This window comes from Salvelinus fontinalis, chromosome 15 (assembly GCF_029448725.1).
Source record: "Salvelinus fontinalis isolate EN_2023a chromosome 15, ASM2944872v1, whole genome shotgun sequence".
In the NCBI taxonomy this organism is placed as follows: Eukaryota; Metazoa; Chordata; class Actinopteri; order Salmoniformes; family Salmonidae; genus Salvelinus; species Salvelinus fontinalis.
Window position 1 is genome coordinate 28,025,294 of NC_074679.1, and position 21,152 is coordinate 28,046,445.

At 43.9% G+C, this 21,152-nt stretch overlaps 2 protein-coding genes across 3 annotated transcripts in view; both read right to left on the bottom strand.

Annotated features, from left to right (window-relative positions):
* LOC129811697 (transmembrane protein 260-like) overlaps nucleotides 1-7,549 on the bottom strand; it is a 31,506-nt gene extending 23,957 nt beyond the window's left edge. The window contains exons 1-4 of one of the 2 annotated variants that reach the window (XM_055863214.1): nucleotides 7,388-7,549; nucleotides 6,911-7,018; nucleotides 2,274-2,305; nucleotides 440-603 (exon numbers count right to left, since the gene is read on the bottom strand). In XM_055863214.1, the coding sequence (XP_055719189.1) occupies nucleotides 440-603; nucleotides 2,274-2,305; nucleotides 6,911-7,016 (302 nt within the window). In that variant the 5' untranslated portion in view covers nucleotides 7,017-7,018; nucleotides 7,388-7,549. The remainder of the gene's footprint in view (nucleotides 1-439; nucleotides 604-2,273; nucleotides 2,306-6,910; nucleotides 7,019-7,387) is intronic. The other variant, XM_055863213.1, reaches the window with a different exon arrangement.
* A 10,175-nt stretch (nucleotides 7,550-17,724) lies between these two features.
* The window catches only part of LOC129811698 (E3 ubiquitin-protein ligase pellino homolog 2-like), a 47,163-nt gene continuing 43,735 nt past the window's right edge, over nucleotides 17,725-21,152 (bottom strand). The window contains exon 6 of the mRNA XM_055863215.1: nucleotides 17,725-20,738. Within this exon, the coding sequence (XP_055719190.1) occupies nucleotides 20,160-20,738 (579 nt within the window). The 3' untranslated portion in view covers nucleotides 17,725-20,159. The remainder of the gene's footprint in view (nucleotides 20,739-21,152) is intronic.

A 21,152-nucleotide genomic window follows, 5' to 3' on the forward strand; every position in this document is an offset into this window, starting at 1 on the left:
TGGCTAAGTAAAGAGCAAAATTATTGATTATTATTAGATTATTATCTGTGCCCTGGTCCTATAAGAGCTCTCTGTCACTTCCCACGAGCCGGGTTGTGACAAAAACTAATTATTATGTTTAATAAATGTATCGTATAATGTGTGTGTGGCAGGCCGTCAATGACGGCAAAAACTACATTTGAGAGTGAGCTGACCCTGGTGCTAGAGGGGGTACGCAGCTGGAGGTTGAATGTTTGAAGGGGTACGGGACTATAAAAGGTTTGGGAACCACTGATCTATATCATTGACAAACATGCAGAATAGCAGAATTACAGCACTATTGGATGCAGCAGACACTAACCATGTTGATTATAATTAGAAAGAAGGACCTGGAGTTTTTCCTGACTAGGTGACCTGACCAGGATAGTCACCTGGCCCTAGCGATGTGCTGTAGTCTTACCTGCAGACAGTGAAGCAGAGGGCCCCGCTGGCCCCGGCCCCCAGCAAGCTGCTCAGCAGGTTGACACTATGGGCCGGAGACACGGAGAGGGAGAGATAGGGCAGCAGGGACAGAGCCAGCCAGGCTAGGAGGGTGAAGACTGGGTATCCCGGGGGGTGAGCCACCTGCACCAACAGAGAGAGAGAGAGAGGACAGTAACCGGGGAGGGATGATGAGGAGAGCAACAGGAGGGAGCCCACTATCCTGAGGACATCAGTGTATAGGTAGAAGATTTCCTGGCCCGTTCAGGAAATACTCCTGGCCCTGGATATCAGTCTAAAGAGTTTGAGGAGTGGGAAATGTTTAAATAAGTGTGGTGGAACTATACAGAGTGGGGGCACGGTGCTGAGGCAGGATGAAAGGGAGAGGTGGTAGCAGGGTAATGAAAGCCTGTCATTTTAATTAGCCCCAATTCCACCAGTGCTGTACCTGAGTGTCCCAGGGGGAGTGGTGGTGGAGGTGAAGGGATGGAGTGGAAGGCCTAGACAGCCATACTGTTACTGTGACCTGACCGCTGACTGACTGACTCTGCTATGTGAGGGCCTCCCAACCCTCTTTCGTCTCTCTACACAAATCATTCCTCCTCCTCTTCCTCCCTTCCCAAGGACAAGACAACTCTCTGGGGTCCGTGCTGCAGCACGTGGTGCACAAGCCCCCCAAATCACCTCAGAGCCGCAGCCACTCTCACCCGGGGGATCCCAGCAATCACTGCAATTAGCCGCTAAGTCTCCTCCAGGCCGATAAGGGCTCAGTCATTACACACTGACTCCTTCCCTGACACTGATAAGGCTGGGTCAGCCGTAGAGCAGGGGCAGCCCTTCAAATGGAGCCGCCACTGAGAGGTGAGAGAGTGATTGCACCACCAATCATCACGGACACGGCCGAGGCTCACTGGATCCCTGGGTATGTCCACAACAACCAGCCTCAGCTAGGTCTGAGGAGAGTGGGGAGAGACTGGAGGAGCTTTTAAAGCTAGGGAGGTCAAAGGGAGGTCAAATGGAAAGACAGAAGGAGAAGAAATGTGGGCAGTAAAAATGCACAGTGAAAGGGGAGGAGTCCGAGAGAGATAGAGAGAAAGAAAAAGAAGGGGTGAAGGGAGACAGTGAAAAATCCCAGTTTGATAAACAGATGGTTGGGTCAGACAGCACCACACAGGTGAACATGAGGTGGAGGTAGGAAAGACGGGATGTGGGGGCAAATCCAGATGGACCGGCTCATTGTTAAAGAGCTAAAGGACAGCGGAGGGACACCAAGGCCACTGGGAGCTGTGGGGAGAGAGAGCTCCAGAGCTCAGGGGACCAGAGGGGAGGGCCGGCGTACCCGGGCCCAGGGAGGACCTCCGTACACTGGGGAGGCCTGACACGCAGGCCACACGGACTGCGGCACTAACGGCAGGATTACTGGCATAGTGACACCGACACAGCCTCCCTAAAAGGATCACAGCAGCGTAATAAACTTTATTAAATAATAAAACTTATTATAACTGTTAACCCGATTTAGTTCATTCTTCCCAGCTTATACACACATAAAAAATATATAATGAGCCTTATACCGTACATAAGGCAGAGCCTAAGAAAGCCATCGCCTTACCATTGACTTTAATTGGATTTAAAAAACGGGTTGCAAATTATAGCATTCTCTACTTCCAACTTAGTCAAATAAGTGTATAGAAAGAAGGGAAAAACCTGTGGACTGAAAGTAAATTAATCTGCTTTCTGCCCATGCTTAATTAAACTTCCGTAATGCTTAAAGGAGTTAATGAGTGAATTGATTAAACAATACGGCTAACGCTTACCCCCAGCTCACAAGCAGCGGTGATCAGCTCTCCTGTGGAAGACAATAGGGGAGGAAATGAATGTAAACCCAATAATTATTATTAAGAGACAAGTCTGCTCCAAAGTTTTCCCAAATCAAATACTTGCACTGGGGTTTTGCATTAATTTGCCTGGATCAAAACCTGCAAATCTTCCCAGTGTGACATTTCCTAAGCGGCACGCTCATTCTCTTCATCTCTCGATTCTCCCCCCTCCCCACACACACACAGCAAAACTACTCCCATCTCCGCCACACACACACAAACGCACCATAACACTTCCTCCCCAATGCTTCGCCACACAGGCACACACGTAGGCTGATCTGAGAGTATCACTCCTGTTCCAAACCTCCCCATGCACCAGGTCCCTTCTCTTTTGTCTTTCCATCCTTTTCTCTCTGTTCCCACACTCCCAGCCTCTCCTTTGGTCCAGAGAGGACACAGAGATGGAGGCAGTGTTGGTGACAATGAGAGCATGATGAGGTAAGCTTAAGGACACAGGAGCTGGTTGCAAGGTTTATGACTGTCTCTACCTCTGTGTGGGGTGCAGCATAAACTGCATTCATCCCCCTAAACGCTATTTCAGGATGCATCAGATCATTTTGGGCACAAACCCATTTGTGCCAGAATCTATCCAAAGCGTTTCCAATTACACAGATTTTTCACCCAATGTTTCCATCTCCCACTCATGAAAATTGAAATTTTGTTCAGATTAAATGTAATTGATAAATGCGTGTGCCCTACACAGCACCCTCTGCTGGCTGAATATAGATAAATCAGATATTGTTTTCTCTGGGGTACAATTCAATGACATTATTTTTCTACATAAAAACAGATTAAGAAAAGAGAATTGTAATTTTTGCATCAAGGTTTTGTATGAAATATAACTTGACTGATACATTTGTGTATAAGAGTATTTGCAAATATGTCTATATAAATTGTACTGATGGTGTTAAATGTGGCCAATTTGCAATAAAGGTAGGCTATATAGTTGGAAATGGGTCTTCTAGCTCTGTGCTATAATTAATGTTTGGCCATATTGACTGAATTAAAATACATTTTTCAGTTGAGAAATTTGATTTTTATAAATATCAGTAACGCACATAAACATACAAAATTACTGTAGAATTGCAAGAACTGGGGTTTTGATGCAATAACAAAATTACAGAACATTGCAGTATAATTTCAAACAGTTGGCCGCCTGCCTCTATTTTCTGCATTTAACCTCTGTGATACAGTGCATTATCATGTTTGACTTTCTGGCGCATGAAGCGCCCTCACTCTTATCAGTTTAATAGGCCATGAAACCCGAAACCTCTTCAATTGCACAGCTCAAATGTTTCCATTGGTCCATTTCACCTGGCATGAGAACTACCTGTCATCATTTTTCATCACTCTGTCTCATCTTCCATTTCACACTACATATTCCATATTGTACACTTTTACACACCAACATAAAATTCTAAATAATATGGGGCCACAACATTGGAGTGGCAGAGGCACAGAGATGCAGCAGTGCTGCTGTCCCATTACTAAAATGGGAAAATATATGAGTCGACAGGGTAGCAGCGTGGACGCCAAGAGTCTTTGTTATAGCAGAGCACAGGCACCCACACCAGCCTTCCCATAATCCCTGTCACTTCCACACACCACATTCCTAGACAACAGCGTTCCCGCAGGGTGTGCTCAAGCTTCTCTGGGGCGCATCACACCTAAAGAGATTAGAACATGGAAACGGAGACCTGGAGAATTGGGAAAGGGTGTTCAGCTGGCACTATAGGAGCGGGCATCCTGCACCGTCCCTAAACGCTGTGGAGAAGGGGCTGGACGTTTTTTCAAAGGCCCAGGCCGCTCGGCAGCATCACAACCAGCAGGGCTACTCAGGGCTTTTCTCCTGTACTCTCCCCTACTCCCCCATATCTGGCCCAGGCTTTTCAAATGGTTCCATCTTGCAAAATGCAGTTTCAATGTATTTCCCCTTTGCAGAATGTATGCCAGAACAACACAAACCTACTGAGCAAAGCATTCATGCCCCCAAATCCACTTTCACTGTAGCTGAACCTACACTATATATACACAATAGTATGTGGACACCCCTTCAAATCAGTGGCTTTGACTTTTTCAGCCACACCCGTTGCTGACAGGTGTATAAAATCGAGCACACAGCCTCCATAGACAACATTGGCAGTAGAATGTCCTTACTGAAGAGCTCTGTGACTTTCAACTGTCATAGGATGCCACCTTTCTATCAAGTCAGTTCGTCAAATTTCTGCCCTGCTGGAGCTGCCGTGGTCAACTGTAAGTGCTGTTATTGTGAAGTGGAAATGTCTAGGAGCAACAACAGCTTAGCCGCGAAGTGGTAGGCCACACAAGCTCACAGAATGAGACCGCCGAGGGCTGAGGCATCTGTCCTCAGTTGAAACACTCACTATAGAGTTCCAAACTGCCTCTGGAAGCCACGTCAGCACAAGAACTGTTCATCGGGGGCTTCATGAAATGGGTTTCCATGGCCGAGCAGCCGCACACAAACCTAAGATCACCATGCGCAGTGTGGTGTAAAGCTCGCCACCATTGGACTATTGAGCAGTGGAATAGCATTCTCTGGAGTGATAAATCCCGCTTCATCATCTGGCAGTCCGACGAACGAATCTGGGTTTGCAGGATGCCAGGAGAAAGCTACCTGCCCCAATGCATAGTGCCGACTGTAAAGTTTGGTGGAGGAGGAATAATGGTCTGGGGCTATTTTTCATGGTCCGGGCAAGACCCCTTAGTTCCAGCATACAATGACATTCTAGACGATTCTGTGCTTTCAACTTTGTGGCAACAGTTTGGGGAAGGCCCTTTCCTGTTTCAGCATGACAATGCCCCTATGCACAAAGAGAGGTCCATATAGAAATGGTTTGTTGAGATCGGTGTCGAAGATCTTGACTGGCCTGCACAGAGCCCTGACCTCAACCCCATCGAACACCTTTGGGATGAATTGTAACGCTGACTGTGAGCCAGGCCTAATCACCCAACATTAGTCCCTAACATCAATAATGCTCTTGTGGATGAATGGAAACAAGTACCCGCAGCAATGTTCCAACATCTAGTGGAAAGCCTTCCCAGAAGAGTGGAGGCTGGTATAGCAGGAAAGGTGTTTGATGAGCAGGTGTCCACATATTTTTTGTCATGTAGTGTACATACCGGTATGATATATCTAAGCACAGTTTGTAGCCTACTTACACAGGCCATTACTTCATGAAATGCATTAAATGAATGTTGTGAAAAATCATAATAAAAAGAGGATTTAGTATGGAAATTTGTTACCATGGGTCAAGAGTAGCTGCAATTATCCCTGCAACAACATATAAACTATATATTACCTACACTAATTAACCATTGCTCTCTGCAATAACAAGGCATATCATGAGGCATTTCTTATTTTAGTAACTACTGTACATCAAAAGTGAATGTTAAACTTAGTAAACTACTAGCCAACACAAAATCGTTTTTCTTAAAGAGAAACATTTGGATCTTGTTCTTATTGAGAGGTTTTTGAAGGAAATGCTGTTTCTCTTTAGGAAATATACCCACATTATGTTCACAACAATGCAAATGGTGGAGGAGAGGAGACTTTTGACACCAAAGCTTGACAAAAGTATTGTGGCTGATGTGAATGTCACAGTTCCCCATCCATGATTATCTATGAATCAGTAATCCTGACACTGGAGTAATTCCCTGTCTCAGTCTGCAGGCAAGCAGAGACACACCACTACCTGCTGAATACATTACTAAACAACTTTAAAACGCAGTTCATTGTCGCTTCATTGTCATAATTTGAATGACAATTTTACTTTATCACTAAATAAATACGCACTGCCAATCTGCACTTCATGCCAAAATAATCTCCTCTGATAGGAAGAGACAGAGGAAGCACAAGAGAAACAAAACAATGTTCTGACCACAAATAGTGGAAACATTTCACATTTTGTTAAATAGGCCTATAAAACTACATACAATTTTACTGTTTGTTTGTGATGGTTAAAGAGACAATCTATAAGAGACTGAGTATGCACAAGATATACTAAACAAATAGAAGAATATTTGCAAATGTTATCAAATAGGCCTATAGAACTGCATATATGTTTACTGTAGGACGGATGAAAACAAACATTCAGCACCATGGACAGTACAGTACAAACTAAAACAAAGGACTTGATGGCTTATTCAACACCAATGCCACTGAACAGAGCTGTATCCAGGCACTTCATTTAATGAGAAGATTCAATGCACTGGAATGTTGCCACCAGAAAAGTGTGCACTGAATGTAATATGAACGTTTTTGGATGTAACTGAGTAACAAGTTATATATGGGTAAGTAGAGAACATTTTGAATGTAAAGAGTATGGAACTGACATTAGCTACTTCTGCATGCACACTGAAAAGGTGTATGCAAAAGTTATTTGCTCACAAACCATGATATACTGTGATTAAATTGTATCCTTAACATGGGCAATGCTACTACATACAGTACCTGTATTATTAGTCAGATGACCGGTAGATGAGACGTCACCACCAGTCAGTCACTCGTCATAAACCATACACGATTGGCTGCCTGACAAGTTCATAAGCTTTACCTGAGTCTCCACCGGGGACAGCCTTCTGCGTGCAGGGCAGGTAAAGCGCTGCGACAAAGGCGACAGTGGCGCCAGTCAGCACCCAGCTTCTCTGCTCCACCACCATGGCTAGTTAGATAGATAGAGGGGGAAAACACGAATTGTTAGCTAGCTAGCATGCACAATTAGCCGGAAAGCCAAGCTAGCACTGAAACAATGAGTAGCTAGCGCTAGGTTTCAATGCTAACACCCCAACGTCTATTTACAAATGTTTTTTTGTTGTGCCAAAGTAACGTTAGCTATTTTAATTTTAAAGCACAGCCTAGCTAACGTAGCCTAGCCAGCTACGGTAGCTAGCTAGCCTATTCATTGAAAGTAATGTCCAAGATACTGGTAACTACTCCAGACCCATGCCATGCGCATTCTATTTCTCCGCTACAAAGACGCGCCATTCATATTGACTCGTGCATATTAGGCATTATTGATTAAATGTCTTACTGTAAGAAACAAATCAATAGCTAGCTTCCAAAAATACTTGCATAGTCCACAACAGGTTATTCCGTATAAAGTTCAAATGACAATAGTGACACTGGTGATTTCACTTCCTGGTCTGCCCATCAGCAGCATTCTCCAAGGGACAGGGGGACAACCAGAGGGAACTGCAGTTTTGACAGATGGAGATTTGGGGAGAAAAATGGGTTAGGGTTAGTCTAGGGCACATCCAACAAGAGGGAATAGAGTGCGTGTGTGATACCCTACACTTTTACCAGAGCCTGCTACTACTCAGTAATCCTGTTCAAATGTCTGAACATTTGGCAAACACACACAAACATCCACATCTTGCACATCTATTTGAAAATGTAACATTTGCCTGCTATTTTCGAGATTGATTGACAGGCATCATTATGATATAATCTGATACTTCATCCCGACCTATGGTCATCATAAGGCTCCATAAAGTGTTTTTTGGTTGAACATTGAATATGTTTGTAACCTAGGTGTTTTAAAGTGATTCTGGAAGGATAGAGCAAGATTAAATTGCCCTGCTCAATATGCTGAGAAAAACCTAAGGGGACCATGACTTCTGTCATTTTTTGTTGTTTCTTCTAACCTGATTTTGAGTGTAATCACATGCTCAATGATGGACTACTCTGTATCAGCCAGAGGAGGAAGTACAATGCATTACAAGGGAGCCAATACACTGGGCCAGTTTAAGAATGTTGACAAACCAGGTAAACTTAAAGTCAAACATAGCCAGCCGCCTTATTGGATTTGGAGCCTTTTGAAAGAAGCTATACGCCACGGTCAACCTGTGAGCTGTTAGGTTCTTGTAAATGATGGAGAGAGGAGAGATTAGCATCCTCAGTAATATATGAATAACACTAACATACAGCAGATGATCATGTCAACATCTCAGATCAAATAATATTTTCACTGGTGTAGAATGTAGGTGGTGCAGATATTCTTGTTTCAAAAGCTCTACAAATCTGTCCATAAAATGTACTAAAATGATAAAAGTGTTTGGTTCACTTTAGGCATTAAATCATGACTGGAAGTGTTGACACATAATTGTAGGGACACATTTATATACTTCTCCTTTCTCTTATATTTTATAGCTGCATAGATTCCTTCTTCTATAAGTCTAGCTAGATCACAGTATATGTTCAAATGTGGGCTAATGTGCAATGATACTGAAATGAGGTGTACATGCACCCCTAAATGTCTCACAAGTTTCCACATTTCCAAGTTGAAGGGTTACCCTAATAAAGAAATTGCCCTATTGAACTGATAATAATCCCACTATATCATAAATTGGTCTGATCCCTCAGTAAATTGAGCCCTTGGCGAGGTGGAGTGGTGTCAGCACCTAAAGAACTCAGAGATGGTTCTCTAATCCTCTCTCCCCTCTCACCAACACCCGTACTGTCTAATCAGTCTTAAACACACACACTCACACTCACATCCAGCATATATACACACACACCAGCACTCACCCTTCTTCACTCTCAGCTCAGCCATCTCTTCACTGTAATGTCACTCTTAATCCACGCTTGGTTATCCGCTGGGCTGCAGCGCTGGCAGAGGGATATGAGGAGGGAGAAGAGGGAAGTTGGAGTGTTCCATTACTCTCACAAATCCCGGCACATAGAAAAGGAGGATTTATGGCAGGCCTTATAGATGCACAGATGCATCGTGGTGTATTTAGCATACACACAGATTCAAGTTCTCCCCCAAACAACCGAACAAGAGGGTTGTCAACAGAGGAATCCTCCAAGGGGATCGTTGGACAATACAGCACTGTTGCTACTCTGTATTTTCCCTTTTTTGAGCTTGAAACATGTTTTATTAGCTAGTTTAAAATGTCTTTCTAGGCCAGGAAACCCAGATTGGACCACCAGCCACCACAACAACTCACCTTTCTATTTGTCTCATTCTGCATTTCTGAACTTTGTAGACAGCCCATGCTAGGCTGCTAATGTAGCTACAAACTCAACTGCCTGCACAAAGTACAGAGGCATGTCTGTACTGTATGTGGCAGGCTGGCAGGCCACATTAGTGACACAGAGAACTCATCCAAGAGCCTGAGGGATTATACAGCATCCACAGCCCCCTCCCTGTCCCTCCCCCCATGCTTGCTGAAAATGTAATACTTTTTTATTGACAGCTTGTCCAACGATGGGAATTACCCACATGGGTGAATCCCCGGTTCCATATGGCGCCAAGCTATTAGCAAATAATACTAGTCTGTAATGGCTGTGGTATTACGTTCATTATCTTTGCAGTTAGCCTGTGTGTACAGAAAGAAAGTTAATGTGTTAGCAATGGTGATTTGTAAAGTGCAGTGATAAGGAAAGGGCATCCATCATAAATGGTAGTGGGGGTTAGGGGCCTTAGATAAAGTAGGCTAGCTAGCGGGTTAATGTCTGACATCTGTCTCTGTACTGTAATTATGTGTGTTTTTGTCAATCTTGTTATAGCACCATTCTCTTGTACAAAATGTCCATTGGTACGTTCTAAGCTGCTCTACAATCTCAATAGGATGGAATAATCAATGGCCTCTGAATGTGACGAAGAGCCATATGTTGAAAATGGAAAGTGCACTCTTGATAGTATTGCATGGGTACTTGGTCGTGTTGTTTTTCAAAAATGTTTAGGCTTTTTTTCTATGCAAAGGTAAGCATTCAGGAGAGTCTGATGACACTGGTGCTCTCCCTGCCCTTGTAAAGAGTGAAGCCCACCATTAATATCCACAACGTACTGAGTGGCTTACATAGACAAATACACATACAGAGCGCATATACACACTCTCATACAAAGAAGTGGCTACTCAAATATATCTATTTGGTCTGATTTCTCTCTTACTGTGATTTACTATATTATCTATTTTAATCTTACTTTAAGCATCCTGCAAACCCTGTGTAATCCACTAAAGCCCCTGTGAAATATGCTTCACAGTCATAATAGAATTGTTCGTCCTCCCGCCAAACAGTTGCACACACAGACTAACTGACACTATCCACACTGTGTATATCCATAGAGATCAAATGCAAACAAGCAGAAAGTCGACCTCATACTTTGCTGCTGCTTTTATATAGCACCGTGAACGTAGTGATCACGTACACAACACTAAAGCTGCACAGGGACTACACCAGAGAAACTAATCTTTTATGATCCAGAGTCTTTCCTAGTGGGTACTGATAGGTGGTCTAAACACTGCAGGTGGCAAAGCTATTTCAGACAGGATTCTTACTGATGTGGTTGTGATTGAAAAGCTATTTAGCTACCACTCTCAATATAAGTCTGTTGACAGGGGAAACAAAATACACACTGGTCCCAACGCACTTGTGTATCAACTGAATAACAAGGATGTTGTAGACTAAAGCTAGCGTTAGCCGTTTTCCCTTTGCACCATTTGGTTTAGAAAATGTTCCTAAACTAGACCGCTAGATGGAAAGGATAAACAAATCATAATCAACATTTTGCACAATGGAACACAATGGGTTTGGGAGAACAGAGGACAACAAAGTGAGTCCTTGTTCCAATCGCCCAGAGCAGTACACCTAATGGAGACCAATTAAAATTTGAGGATTCAATTTTGCAAAACAACAGGAACCTGAAGATAAATCTTGTATCTCGGTTTGCAGTGAAGGCCACTACCTCACTTTGGTTTCTATCATGTTTGTTATGGCATTTTAGAAAAGCAGCTGGCTACTGACAGAGTAGGCCCAAACTACCGCTCCAACGTGGCACTAATCCTACACAATGAAGTTAGAGAGAGGAGTGTGTGAGATAGAGAGAATGGGGGGAGAGTGAGAATAAAGGAAATAAGATGGTCTAGGACTGCGGTGTGAATAATTTAGAAATAACAGGAGGGAGAGAGAGACAGCACGTCACAGCATGGTTTCCATGTGGGAGCAATCCACTTACTTAAACTGATAAAGATTTAATTAACACACGACTCTGCAATTACTCTGTAATTAAAGTAATTTGTCCCCTTGTTGGGATGAGTAGACTATATGCCACAGCTTCCACAAAAAAGGAAATTGGAGAAGGGGGGAGTGACAGAGAAGAGAAAGAAGGGCGAGAGAGGGTGGTAAATCAGAAGAAGAAAGGCCATCTGCCCACAAACAAATTTAGTAGATGACAAACATGCACAGAGCATGCCCAGTAACAGCACAAAGGTCATAATCAAAGTCAAGGTCTTCTTCACCAGGTTGGGCCTGTTTTGAGTTCCAACAGGCATAGGTCATAGGGGAGAGTGGGGACAAATTGTAAGTCGCTCTGGATAAGAGTGTCTGCTAAATGACTTAAATGTAAATGTAACAAGGGACAAATGTGACATTAAAAAACAGTCCTAGAGCAATATGCAATATTTAACATTCAAACTACACCTGGAGTATGCCTGTTTTTGGGAACCAGGATTCTGCTGTTGCATATATCAAGGAAAATAGGAGGTTGAGAGTTCAGGAATTAAAACATTATTTCAAATACCCTCTCTACCCCTGATTTATTTGCAGAGGTGCTCGACCATGGGGCCCAGGGAAGCGTGGACCTCTGCCTGGCACTATTTCAAGGTAAATGTAACTTCAGTTATAGCTGAATAACGGGTTTGGATAATTAATGAGACGTTTTCTGCGGCAAACAGTGACTAATTGCGCAAGACAGATATAGCCAGCAATTAATAATATTCATCCAACGCTTGCCATGATCCCCTACCGGTTCAATTTGCCGGGAGATTAAAACGACTGCCAAGTTTACTAAATTAAAAAGCGGGGAAACAAACGTGCGTCTTGTTGTGTTTGTGCGTGTGACGGTGCGCGCGTGTTGTTGTTACTTCATTTAAAGCGAAGGGGATAACCCTATCTCTTGTTTACAGACGATGATCTGCATATTATTTGCCTCGGTAGCACGCTGGGACATAGGTAAATATCACAGCCTTCAAGTCGCCAGCTAAGGTGTCCTATTGATAGCTTGGCGTGCAGCCTCCAGCCACCTGTGGCATTTCGCATGCCAGTTCACCGGGTCTTGGACAGAAAATAGATGAGGAGAAAAAGATAAATGACGGTTACACCGTTCAGACACAGCAAGAGATATGCCGTCTCCTGCTGGGATAATAAGGTTTACATGACAACATAGCTGCATGGCAATACATTGCAAATGCTGTCCCTCACCATGCCACATGGTCATCTTCTAAACCATTTTCAAGTAAGGCCTAGCATTTTCCCGCTCTCCCCTACTATTTGATTATTGTCCATCACCACCACCTATTTTCCTCCTAAATATGTAGCAGTGGCATCAATTGATATCTTGTTTAGACTCACATTTTTCTATAATAAGATGGATATTATCAAATTAATTTGAATGGTTTTGTAATGGACTGCAAATGATAATTCATGATACCCACACCATCCTCCCAGTATCATTACCCACCATTCACTGAAGTTGACATCTTCTGATCTTGTTACATCTGCTCCTGCCATGCCCTCTACTGCTCATCCGGTGTCTCCTTGACCTGCCGCCACTCCCCCAGTACTCTTTCCCTCTCTCTCTGTGTGTGTGATTGTGTGGGAGGAGACAGGTGTGCTGGAGTCAGAGCAGATCCCCACCAGCTGCAACCTGTTCCATAATCAAGACCTCTACAAATACTCAGTCCTGCCACTTCCACACTGCCAGATTGTAATCTCTGCTCAGTCAGTCTATGTTTCTAGCTGTTAGTTACTATTTAGATCCTGTTGTTTTCGCTGCCTGACACGGGTTTCCTCTCCGCTACAGTTCTGTCCTCTCTGACTCTGGTCCCTGTCTCACGTCTCCTTATCTTGCTACTCTGCCCTGGATTCCCCACTCTACTGCTCCCTTGGATTTCCCTCCGGACCTGCTTACCCTGTCCCAACCCCTCTCGCTCCAGCCTCAGCCTCTGCACCTGGTTTCCTGCAACCCGCCTGAGCTTCCCCTGGCCTGCACTCCATCTCCCCCCTGCGTTTCAATAAATACCTTTGTTACTTCATCCCAGTCTCCTCGTCTGAGTCTGCTCTTGGGTTTCCCTCTTCCACTCCGTGTAACAGATCTCCTCTCAAAACTGCCCCCACCCTCCTCACCTACTACCAGCTTCTCCTCACCTACCTGTCCAACAGCTGTTAAAACACACCACTCCCTACTCATCAAACACTGTTCACCTCATAACTTCAAAATATGTTTTGGTGCAACAGAAAAGGGAGGAGTGATGTAGTCATGGTTATCGAAGAGAGATGACAAAGACTCAGATGTCTGTTCTGGGTTCAATCTCCTTCCTTGGGCACCTGTATCTCCCCTGCCTTGGGTGCATGTGTCTTTGGCTGATAGGACATGTATCCTGCTTCTGTCTTTGATCCTGCAGGTACGGGCTTCTGGTGAAGGCAGGCATCCTAACAGTCTGTCAGTGGGCTGAAATAATCACACACATTGTGTCTACCTTTCTGTTTGTGGCACACTCTTGATGGACCGCTCCGCAATGGCATACATACTGTGAAGCCTCCAGAGCACAGTAGCACTAAGCGCCACACTTCGAGGGCCGGTCTACAAATGGGTTACATGTATGTCCATCTTGATGGGAAATGCTTCAACATTGTATCATCAATCCCACCCAAAATTCTGCTGTATTACTAGCTAAAGACTATACTATAGCAATGCTGTTTAGGTGAATAATGGTAGTAATTTTGACATTTAGCATACTCAAAAAAGGAATACTATCTTGGCAAATGTTAAATTTTGTACTTGGTTAAAAACCTGGAAGCTATTTTCATGCTTTAGTCATGGGCTCCCAAGTGGCGCAGCGGTTTAAGGCAGTGCATCTCAGTGCAAGAGGCATCACTATAGTACCTGGTTCGAATCCAGGCTGCATCACATCTGGTCGTGATTGGGAGTCCCATAGGGCAGCGCACATTTGGCCCAGTGTTGTCGGGGTTTGGCCGGAGTAGGCCGTCATTATAAATAAGAATTTGTTCTTAACTGACTTGCCTAGTTAAATAAAGGTTAAATGTAAAAAAAATCCTGCAGCCTAATCCCTTTAACGTGCTGCTGCAGCAGTATGTATTTCACCTGCATTAAGGTTAATATGCACTTTGAATTTGTGAAGTTAACATTAAAATAGAGTATAGGAACTAAGGGAAGGTCACATTCACTGCTCTTAAAGTTCTCTGTGTTTTAAAAATGTTTCTTTCCTGTGTCAAGGGCTGATAAAATAAACTGTTTATATCACTCTATTACCAATAGTAAATGTGTAATAAAGTCACATATTAACATTTAGAAACTGGCACTGTGTCAGTGTCATTTATTTGCATAACACTGCCCCGCTTAAAGCAGTGCAGCCAACCAGTGATCTACAAATTAACATTCTGTCACCAGTGTCTTCTCCGTCATTCAGAAAAACAGGTGAGGGTGCAGACACATAAACCCCTCTGAACATCGACAGGATTAATGTTAATTAGGAGGCACGGCATCCCACTGTTCCATCCTCATCCGCAAAATGACATGTTATCTATTTAAATCCTTTTGTGTGCCCTTAGTTGAGGGGAGCAAGTTGTGTATGATGAAAAATGTTGCTGTCTTTGTACAGTATTTCTACATGAACACATACAGTAAAGTATGTGGACACCGCTTCAAATGAGTGGATTCGGCTATTTCAGCTACATAGAATCGAGCATACAGCCATGCAATCTCCATAGACAAACATGATTTTCAACCTGACACTGTCATAGGATGCCACCTTTCCAGCAAGTCAGTTAGTCCAATTTCTGCCCTGCTAGAGCTGCCCCAGTCAACTGTACGTGCTGTTATTGTGAAGTGGAAATGTCTAGGAGCAACAATGACTAAAAATAGTCTGTCCTCAGTTGCAACACTTACTACCAAGTTCCAAACTGCCTCTGGAAGCAACGTCAGTACAATAACTATTCGTTGGGAGCTTCATGAAATGGGTTTCCATGACCGAGCAGGCTCACACAAGCCTAAAATCACCATGCGCAATGCCAAGCGTCGGCTGGAGTGGTGTAAAGCTCGTCGCTATTCGACTCTGGAAATGCGTTCTCTGAAGTGAAAATCACGCATCACCATCTGGCAGTCCGACTGGACAAATCTGAGTTTGGCGGATGCCAGGAGAACGTTACCTGCCCCAATACAATGCTAACTGTAAAGTTTGGTGGCGGAGGAATAATGGTCTGAGGCTGTTCTTCATGATTCGGGCTGAGCCCCTTAGTTCCAGTGAATGGAAATATTAATGCTACAGCATACAATGACTTTTTATATGATTCTGTGCTTCCAACTTTGTGGCAACAGTTTAAGTAAGACTCTTTCCTGTTTCAGCATGACAATGCCCCCATGCAAAAAGCACGGTCCATACAGATATGGTTACTCGAGATCGGTGTGGAAGAATTTGACTGGCCTGCACAGAGCCCTGACCTCAACCCCATCGAACACATTTGAGATGAATTGGAACGCCGACTGTGTGCCCGACCTCACCAATGCTCCTGGCTGAATGGAAGGAGGTCCCTGATGCAATGTTACAACATCTGGTGGAAAGCCCTCTCAGAAGAGTGGAGGCTGTTATAGCAGAAAAGGGGGGACCAACTTGGAATGAGATGTTCGATGAGCAGGTGTCCGCATACTTTTGCTCATGTAGTGCAGCTAGCCATATAGAAATCGATGGTGGTAAATGAAGCCGTTATTAGGTGTAATGCAGTTGATTGGTGACTATGACATAAACATGTATTGGTTTGCCATCCATACAAGCACATACTTTTGGCCAAGTAGTGTAATTATTCTACCAAGTAAAGAAAACTCTGAATGAACTCTCATGAGTCCATCATTTTCACTGGTATAGCTAAATGGAACACTGATCACTTTAATAATGTTTACATACTGTATTCTAGTCAATGCCATCTATTGCTGTATATAGACACACACACACAATTCTATCCTACAGATATACTAAATATTATATCCACATACTGTCCATACATTGTTCCTGGACCCCAGGAAGAGTAGCTGCTGCCTTGGCATTCTGTGCGTATTGTTAGCTAATAGTGCACTGTTGGAGCTAGGAACACAAGCATGACGCTTAACCCGCAATAACATGTGCCTTCTATGTCTTGTTATTCATAATGCAATAAATGGCTGCCTTTATTCCGTCCCCTTCATCGGTCATCCATTGCTGCCAGGTTTCCACTAGATAGCACAAACAAAGTCCAAATTGGCTATATTGTAAAAATTCATGAAAACTTAATTGAGCTTTTTGGTTTTAAGGTTAGCAGTATGGGTAAGGTTGAATTGAATTAAAATCACATTTTAATAAGATAAATTGTAGAAATAGGCAAGGCTTATGACTTTGTGGCTGTGGTAATTAGAGACGACCCTGCTGCCAATGTGTTGTGTCCAATGTTTCCCCTGGGCATCATTTGCACCTTACAGGAGACTGGGTAGCAGTATGCCCATAGTTGAGGAAATAGTGTCCTCTAGTGGTTTGTACAGTGATCTGCATAAACAGAGGAAAAGGTCAGAAAATGTTCCATTTTGCCATTACTTACGGTAAAAAACGAGGCCTATACCAATTTGATACTATGACCATGTTGAAACAAGGATAGTATCAGAAAATGTTGCTGATGGGCCTTTATGTATGCTAAAAAGAAGAGTAGGCTGCCACTGATTAGATGACACCTAAAAAGTTACTAGATAAAAATATCTTATCTAAAATTGTGCCTCTTTGATAGAGCCAACTTGATCAACATTCGAGAATGAAGATTGTTAATGTTTGTAATGAGGAATGATGCAACATGTCAGCAACTATGATGAAAGATGGCCTCAGTGAAGTGCAGTAATATAAGTTATCCTGTGGGGGAGCTAGAGACTCAGCCAGGGCATCTCAGGCTACTTATGTCCAAAATAAACCTTGGCCAGCTGTCACTCAGAACTGGAACCTCCTTCCGCTAGTGTTTTAACATGGTCACCATTCTGTAAAAATACATCTGCTTACCTTTGCAAAGCCTGTCTTAACATAGACGTGTTCCTGAGTATTATCTTTCAGAGGCTTTGGGAGCCTTAATGTAAGCCTCACTCTTTACAGTAGAAGTGATTTTGATAGATATCGGCATCTAATAGACATCTAATAACCTTTATACGTGATTATCAGTTGACTCATACTGTTGTAGAAATTCTAATGTATACTTACCTGGCAGGGGAAACACCTAAAATCATGAGGTTCACCCAGTGTGATGCTCAGCCAATGCACTCCGGCCATGACTTTTTTTTAATACTAAACATATGGCGAGTCCCTACACAGAACTGAAACCAAACAAAGACAAGCAACATTTGTTTTTAAACAAATTGTTTATTTTTGCAAGTAGGTATTGGGAGCATCAGTGCGAGCTATGAACTGTGTACAGGTTTAGGAGACGAAATGCACTGAACAGGCCCTTAGGTGAACAACAGAACCCCTCCCAAATGTTCAAGGAGGAATGTTGGTGTCAGGCAGGTACATTACAGCTGTTCCAGAGCATGGTTCATCTACGTACTGTCAGCACTGACTGGGCACTGTGGGAGGAATACTACTCTAAGACGCCCCTCCTTTACCCTGCTACTCATTGCTTATTGGAAGTTACAAACAACACCATTGAATGACCACCTGTTATGGTCTCACATCTGTCCTACTGCTTCTGGCTTCATACTACCAAGGTCATGTTTTTACCCTCCACAGAGCAGACCTCACATCTGGAGGGGGAACCTCTGCAGTCCACCAACAAGGAAGAGGACAGGACACACCACATTTGTAGTGTTCCTGTGTGCATAGTAGACATGTGACTACATTATTTGGCTTCTTATAAGTGTAGCTGAAAAGAATAGCTTGTGACCATCTCTTCAAACTTGTTGATTCATTACGCAACTTGTAGAAAGCCATGGTAAGAACATTGCTTACATGTCAGTATCATGATGCTCACTATCATAACCATGAAGCTACGATGGTCATTTGTATATAGTGTTGAGCATCACTCTACATATGGGCAAAACTAGCCAGAATCTAAGAACAGTGCACATATTTGTTTCTAATTCTTCAGTTGCAACTTATTTCCACCTTGTTGTCCAACTTTAAAGTCTGATTTTATCTACACAAGTATTTGACCAACTTGATCCATCTCCTCAATTTTATTTGCTAAATTGGGCATTGCACATGATAATATCCTTGTGATATTGGTTATACTCAAACAGCTTTGGCTGTCATCCAGAACAGTTTTTTATTCTACAATAGCAGTTTGGTTTTTAGTTTGTTAACAATAACACTTTGGGCTGCAAGAAGCATCACAGAGAAAACTATTTTTATATTTGGTAATTGGTATGATCCATGCTGCAGTGACAGTGCCCAGGTTTGGAAGTGTACAAATTATTGGATAAAACCCAGCATTAGATAAAGCTACAAATTCAAAAGTGCACATTGAACACAGTATCGGAGTGTGGGACAAGACCAAAGACAGCTCGCAGGTGAGAGTGGACGTGTGACTGAGTGAGTTACACTTCAAAAAGATAATAACTTGCACTGGAGATGAAGGCCTTACTGATATGACACCCAGGTTTACAGTACATTTTAAAACAGACCTAGCCATTCAGTAAAACAATGGCATAATTAAGGCTAAAGCACCAATGGTGAGGACAATATGTATTTGAATAGATTCATTGTCATGGCCCACAAGGTTGAAGCCAGTGGCCTGTTGTTGGTAACATCATAAAAAAAGGGACTTATGTCTCAGTATGAGCCAGTGTTGGCACATTCAAACATACCTGCGTGATCCAGCCCACATGCTCCCAATAGTTACAATAGAGAAAAATATATTAACATTTTCAATAGAAAACTGTACAAGGGCCTCAGCGTTTTAAAATACTTCTTAAGAATAAAAAGTTGGAAAAGAATCAATGTGGGTTACATTTCTTTTTAGTTTACTGTATGCACAATTATCTCCCTCAACTATATATATTTATTTTTTCATCTAGTAAAAATATTCCCAGAGTTTTACTGGGAGCCCCAGGCACTGGAATACATCTCTGTACAAGAGGAGAGAAAAATGTGTTTTCTTTAAAGATCTGTTCCCTGAATTCATGAGCAGAGTTCAGCTCACCTCTGGAAAGGATAAATGTTCTGGATACCTTTGCAGATCAGATCAGGGCTGAGGAGCCAATGGGGAGCACTTAACTAGTTACTTATGAACCTCGCTGGCTCGCTCCTCCTCCCAGACAACAGTCCAGCTGTCTTGGCTCTGAAAATCATGCACCTCAGAATCAGACCGTGAACCCCCACCCCACCTGCTCTTTGTAACCCGTTTGGAGTTTATGATTGATAACATGGGGACAAAATGTACTCCAGCGACCCGTTCTGTGGCCATTTTACTTGAACTGAGCAGTCATTTTAGCTTGTCCACAGTCCAGAGTTAGCTCAGTTGAAAGCTGATGGCTGGCAGCTGAAGAGTATGTTGGATTTCTGTGGTTGTGCCTTAGGTCCACTGTGCTCCACGTCTCTGTGTACACCATGCCACGGTGGCCATCCAGAGGACCAGAAGCCCAAACCAAACACTGATGGACCACTGACTTCAGGCCAATCTCCACTGAAATTTGGAACACACTTGTTGTACACCATCAGCTTTGTCATCTTTACAGTCCAGGGAAGAAAAAAAACTTAAGCGCACTAAATAGTCTGAACAGTGTCACAGCATGTTGGCCCTCCTGCTTCATCTCTTCCCCCAGCCCAAGGTCCCCCAGCTTAGTCGATGGGGCCCTGGAAGATGAGCTTGGCATAGCCCTGAGTGAGGCTGAGCTGGGTGGCACAGAATGGGCATGCGGCGTGGAAGGCGTGGGTGCCATGGGGCAGAGGGATCTCGGCCCAGTACTTTGCTGACTTCTCCGAGCACACGTGTCCGCACGGCACAAAAGCATGTGTGGGGGCGCCCACGTCCACGTAGAAGGCGGGCTCGCAGCCCAGCCACAGCGGCACGTACGGGCCCACGGTCCGGCACATGGGGCACTCCCGCTGGGCGTTGGGCTCCTGCTCCGAGCGATGGCCCCAGTTGTGGTAGCCGTGCACGTGGCCACAGGCCAGGTAGACCCAGGGCTGCTTGTCCTCCAGGGAGGAGAGGGCGCGGCTGCGCTGCATGCTGGGGAAGGCCAGGGTGTTGAGGCCCACAGGGCACTGGGGCCGCGCTGCGTTGATCTCCTGCCGCAGGGCCTCCAGGTGCTTCTGGGTAGGCGTGTGGAAGAGGCCGTCAGCTGTGCGCCACAGCAGGGTGGCTCCACACAGGTCTACCAAGGATCCGTCCTGCAACACGTTGCTCTCACACTCCACCTGCAGGGGGCAACACAGCACACACACACAGCTCTAAACAGTGTACAAAACACTAGGAAACACTTGCTCCCTCCATTACAGACTGAACAGGTGAAAACTATGACCCCTACTTGATGTCACCTTTTAAAACCATTTCATTAAGTGTAGATGAAGGGGAGGAGAGGTTAAAGAAGGATTTTTAAGCCTTGAGACAATGATTGTGTATGTGTGCCATTCAGAGGGTAAATTGTCAAGAAAATATTTAAGTGCCTTTGAAAGGGGTATGGTAGTAGGTGCCAGGCACACCGGTTTGAGTGTGTATCACAAGAACCGCAACGCTGCTGGGTTTTTCACGCTCAACAGTTTCCCCATGTGCATCAAGAATGGTCCACCACCCAAAGGGCATCCAGCAAACTTGACAACTGTGGGACGCAT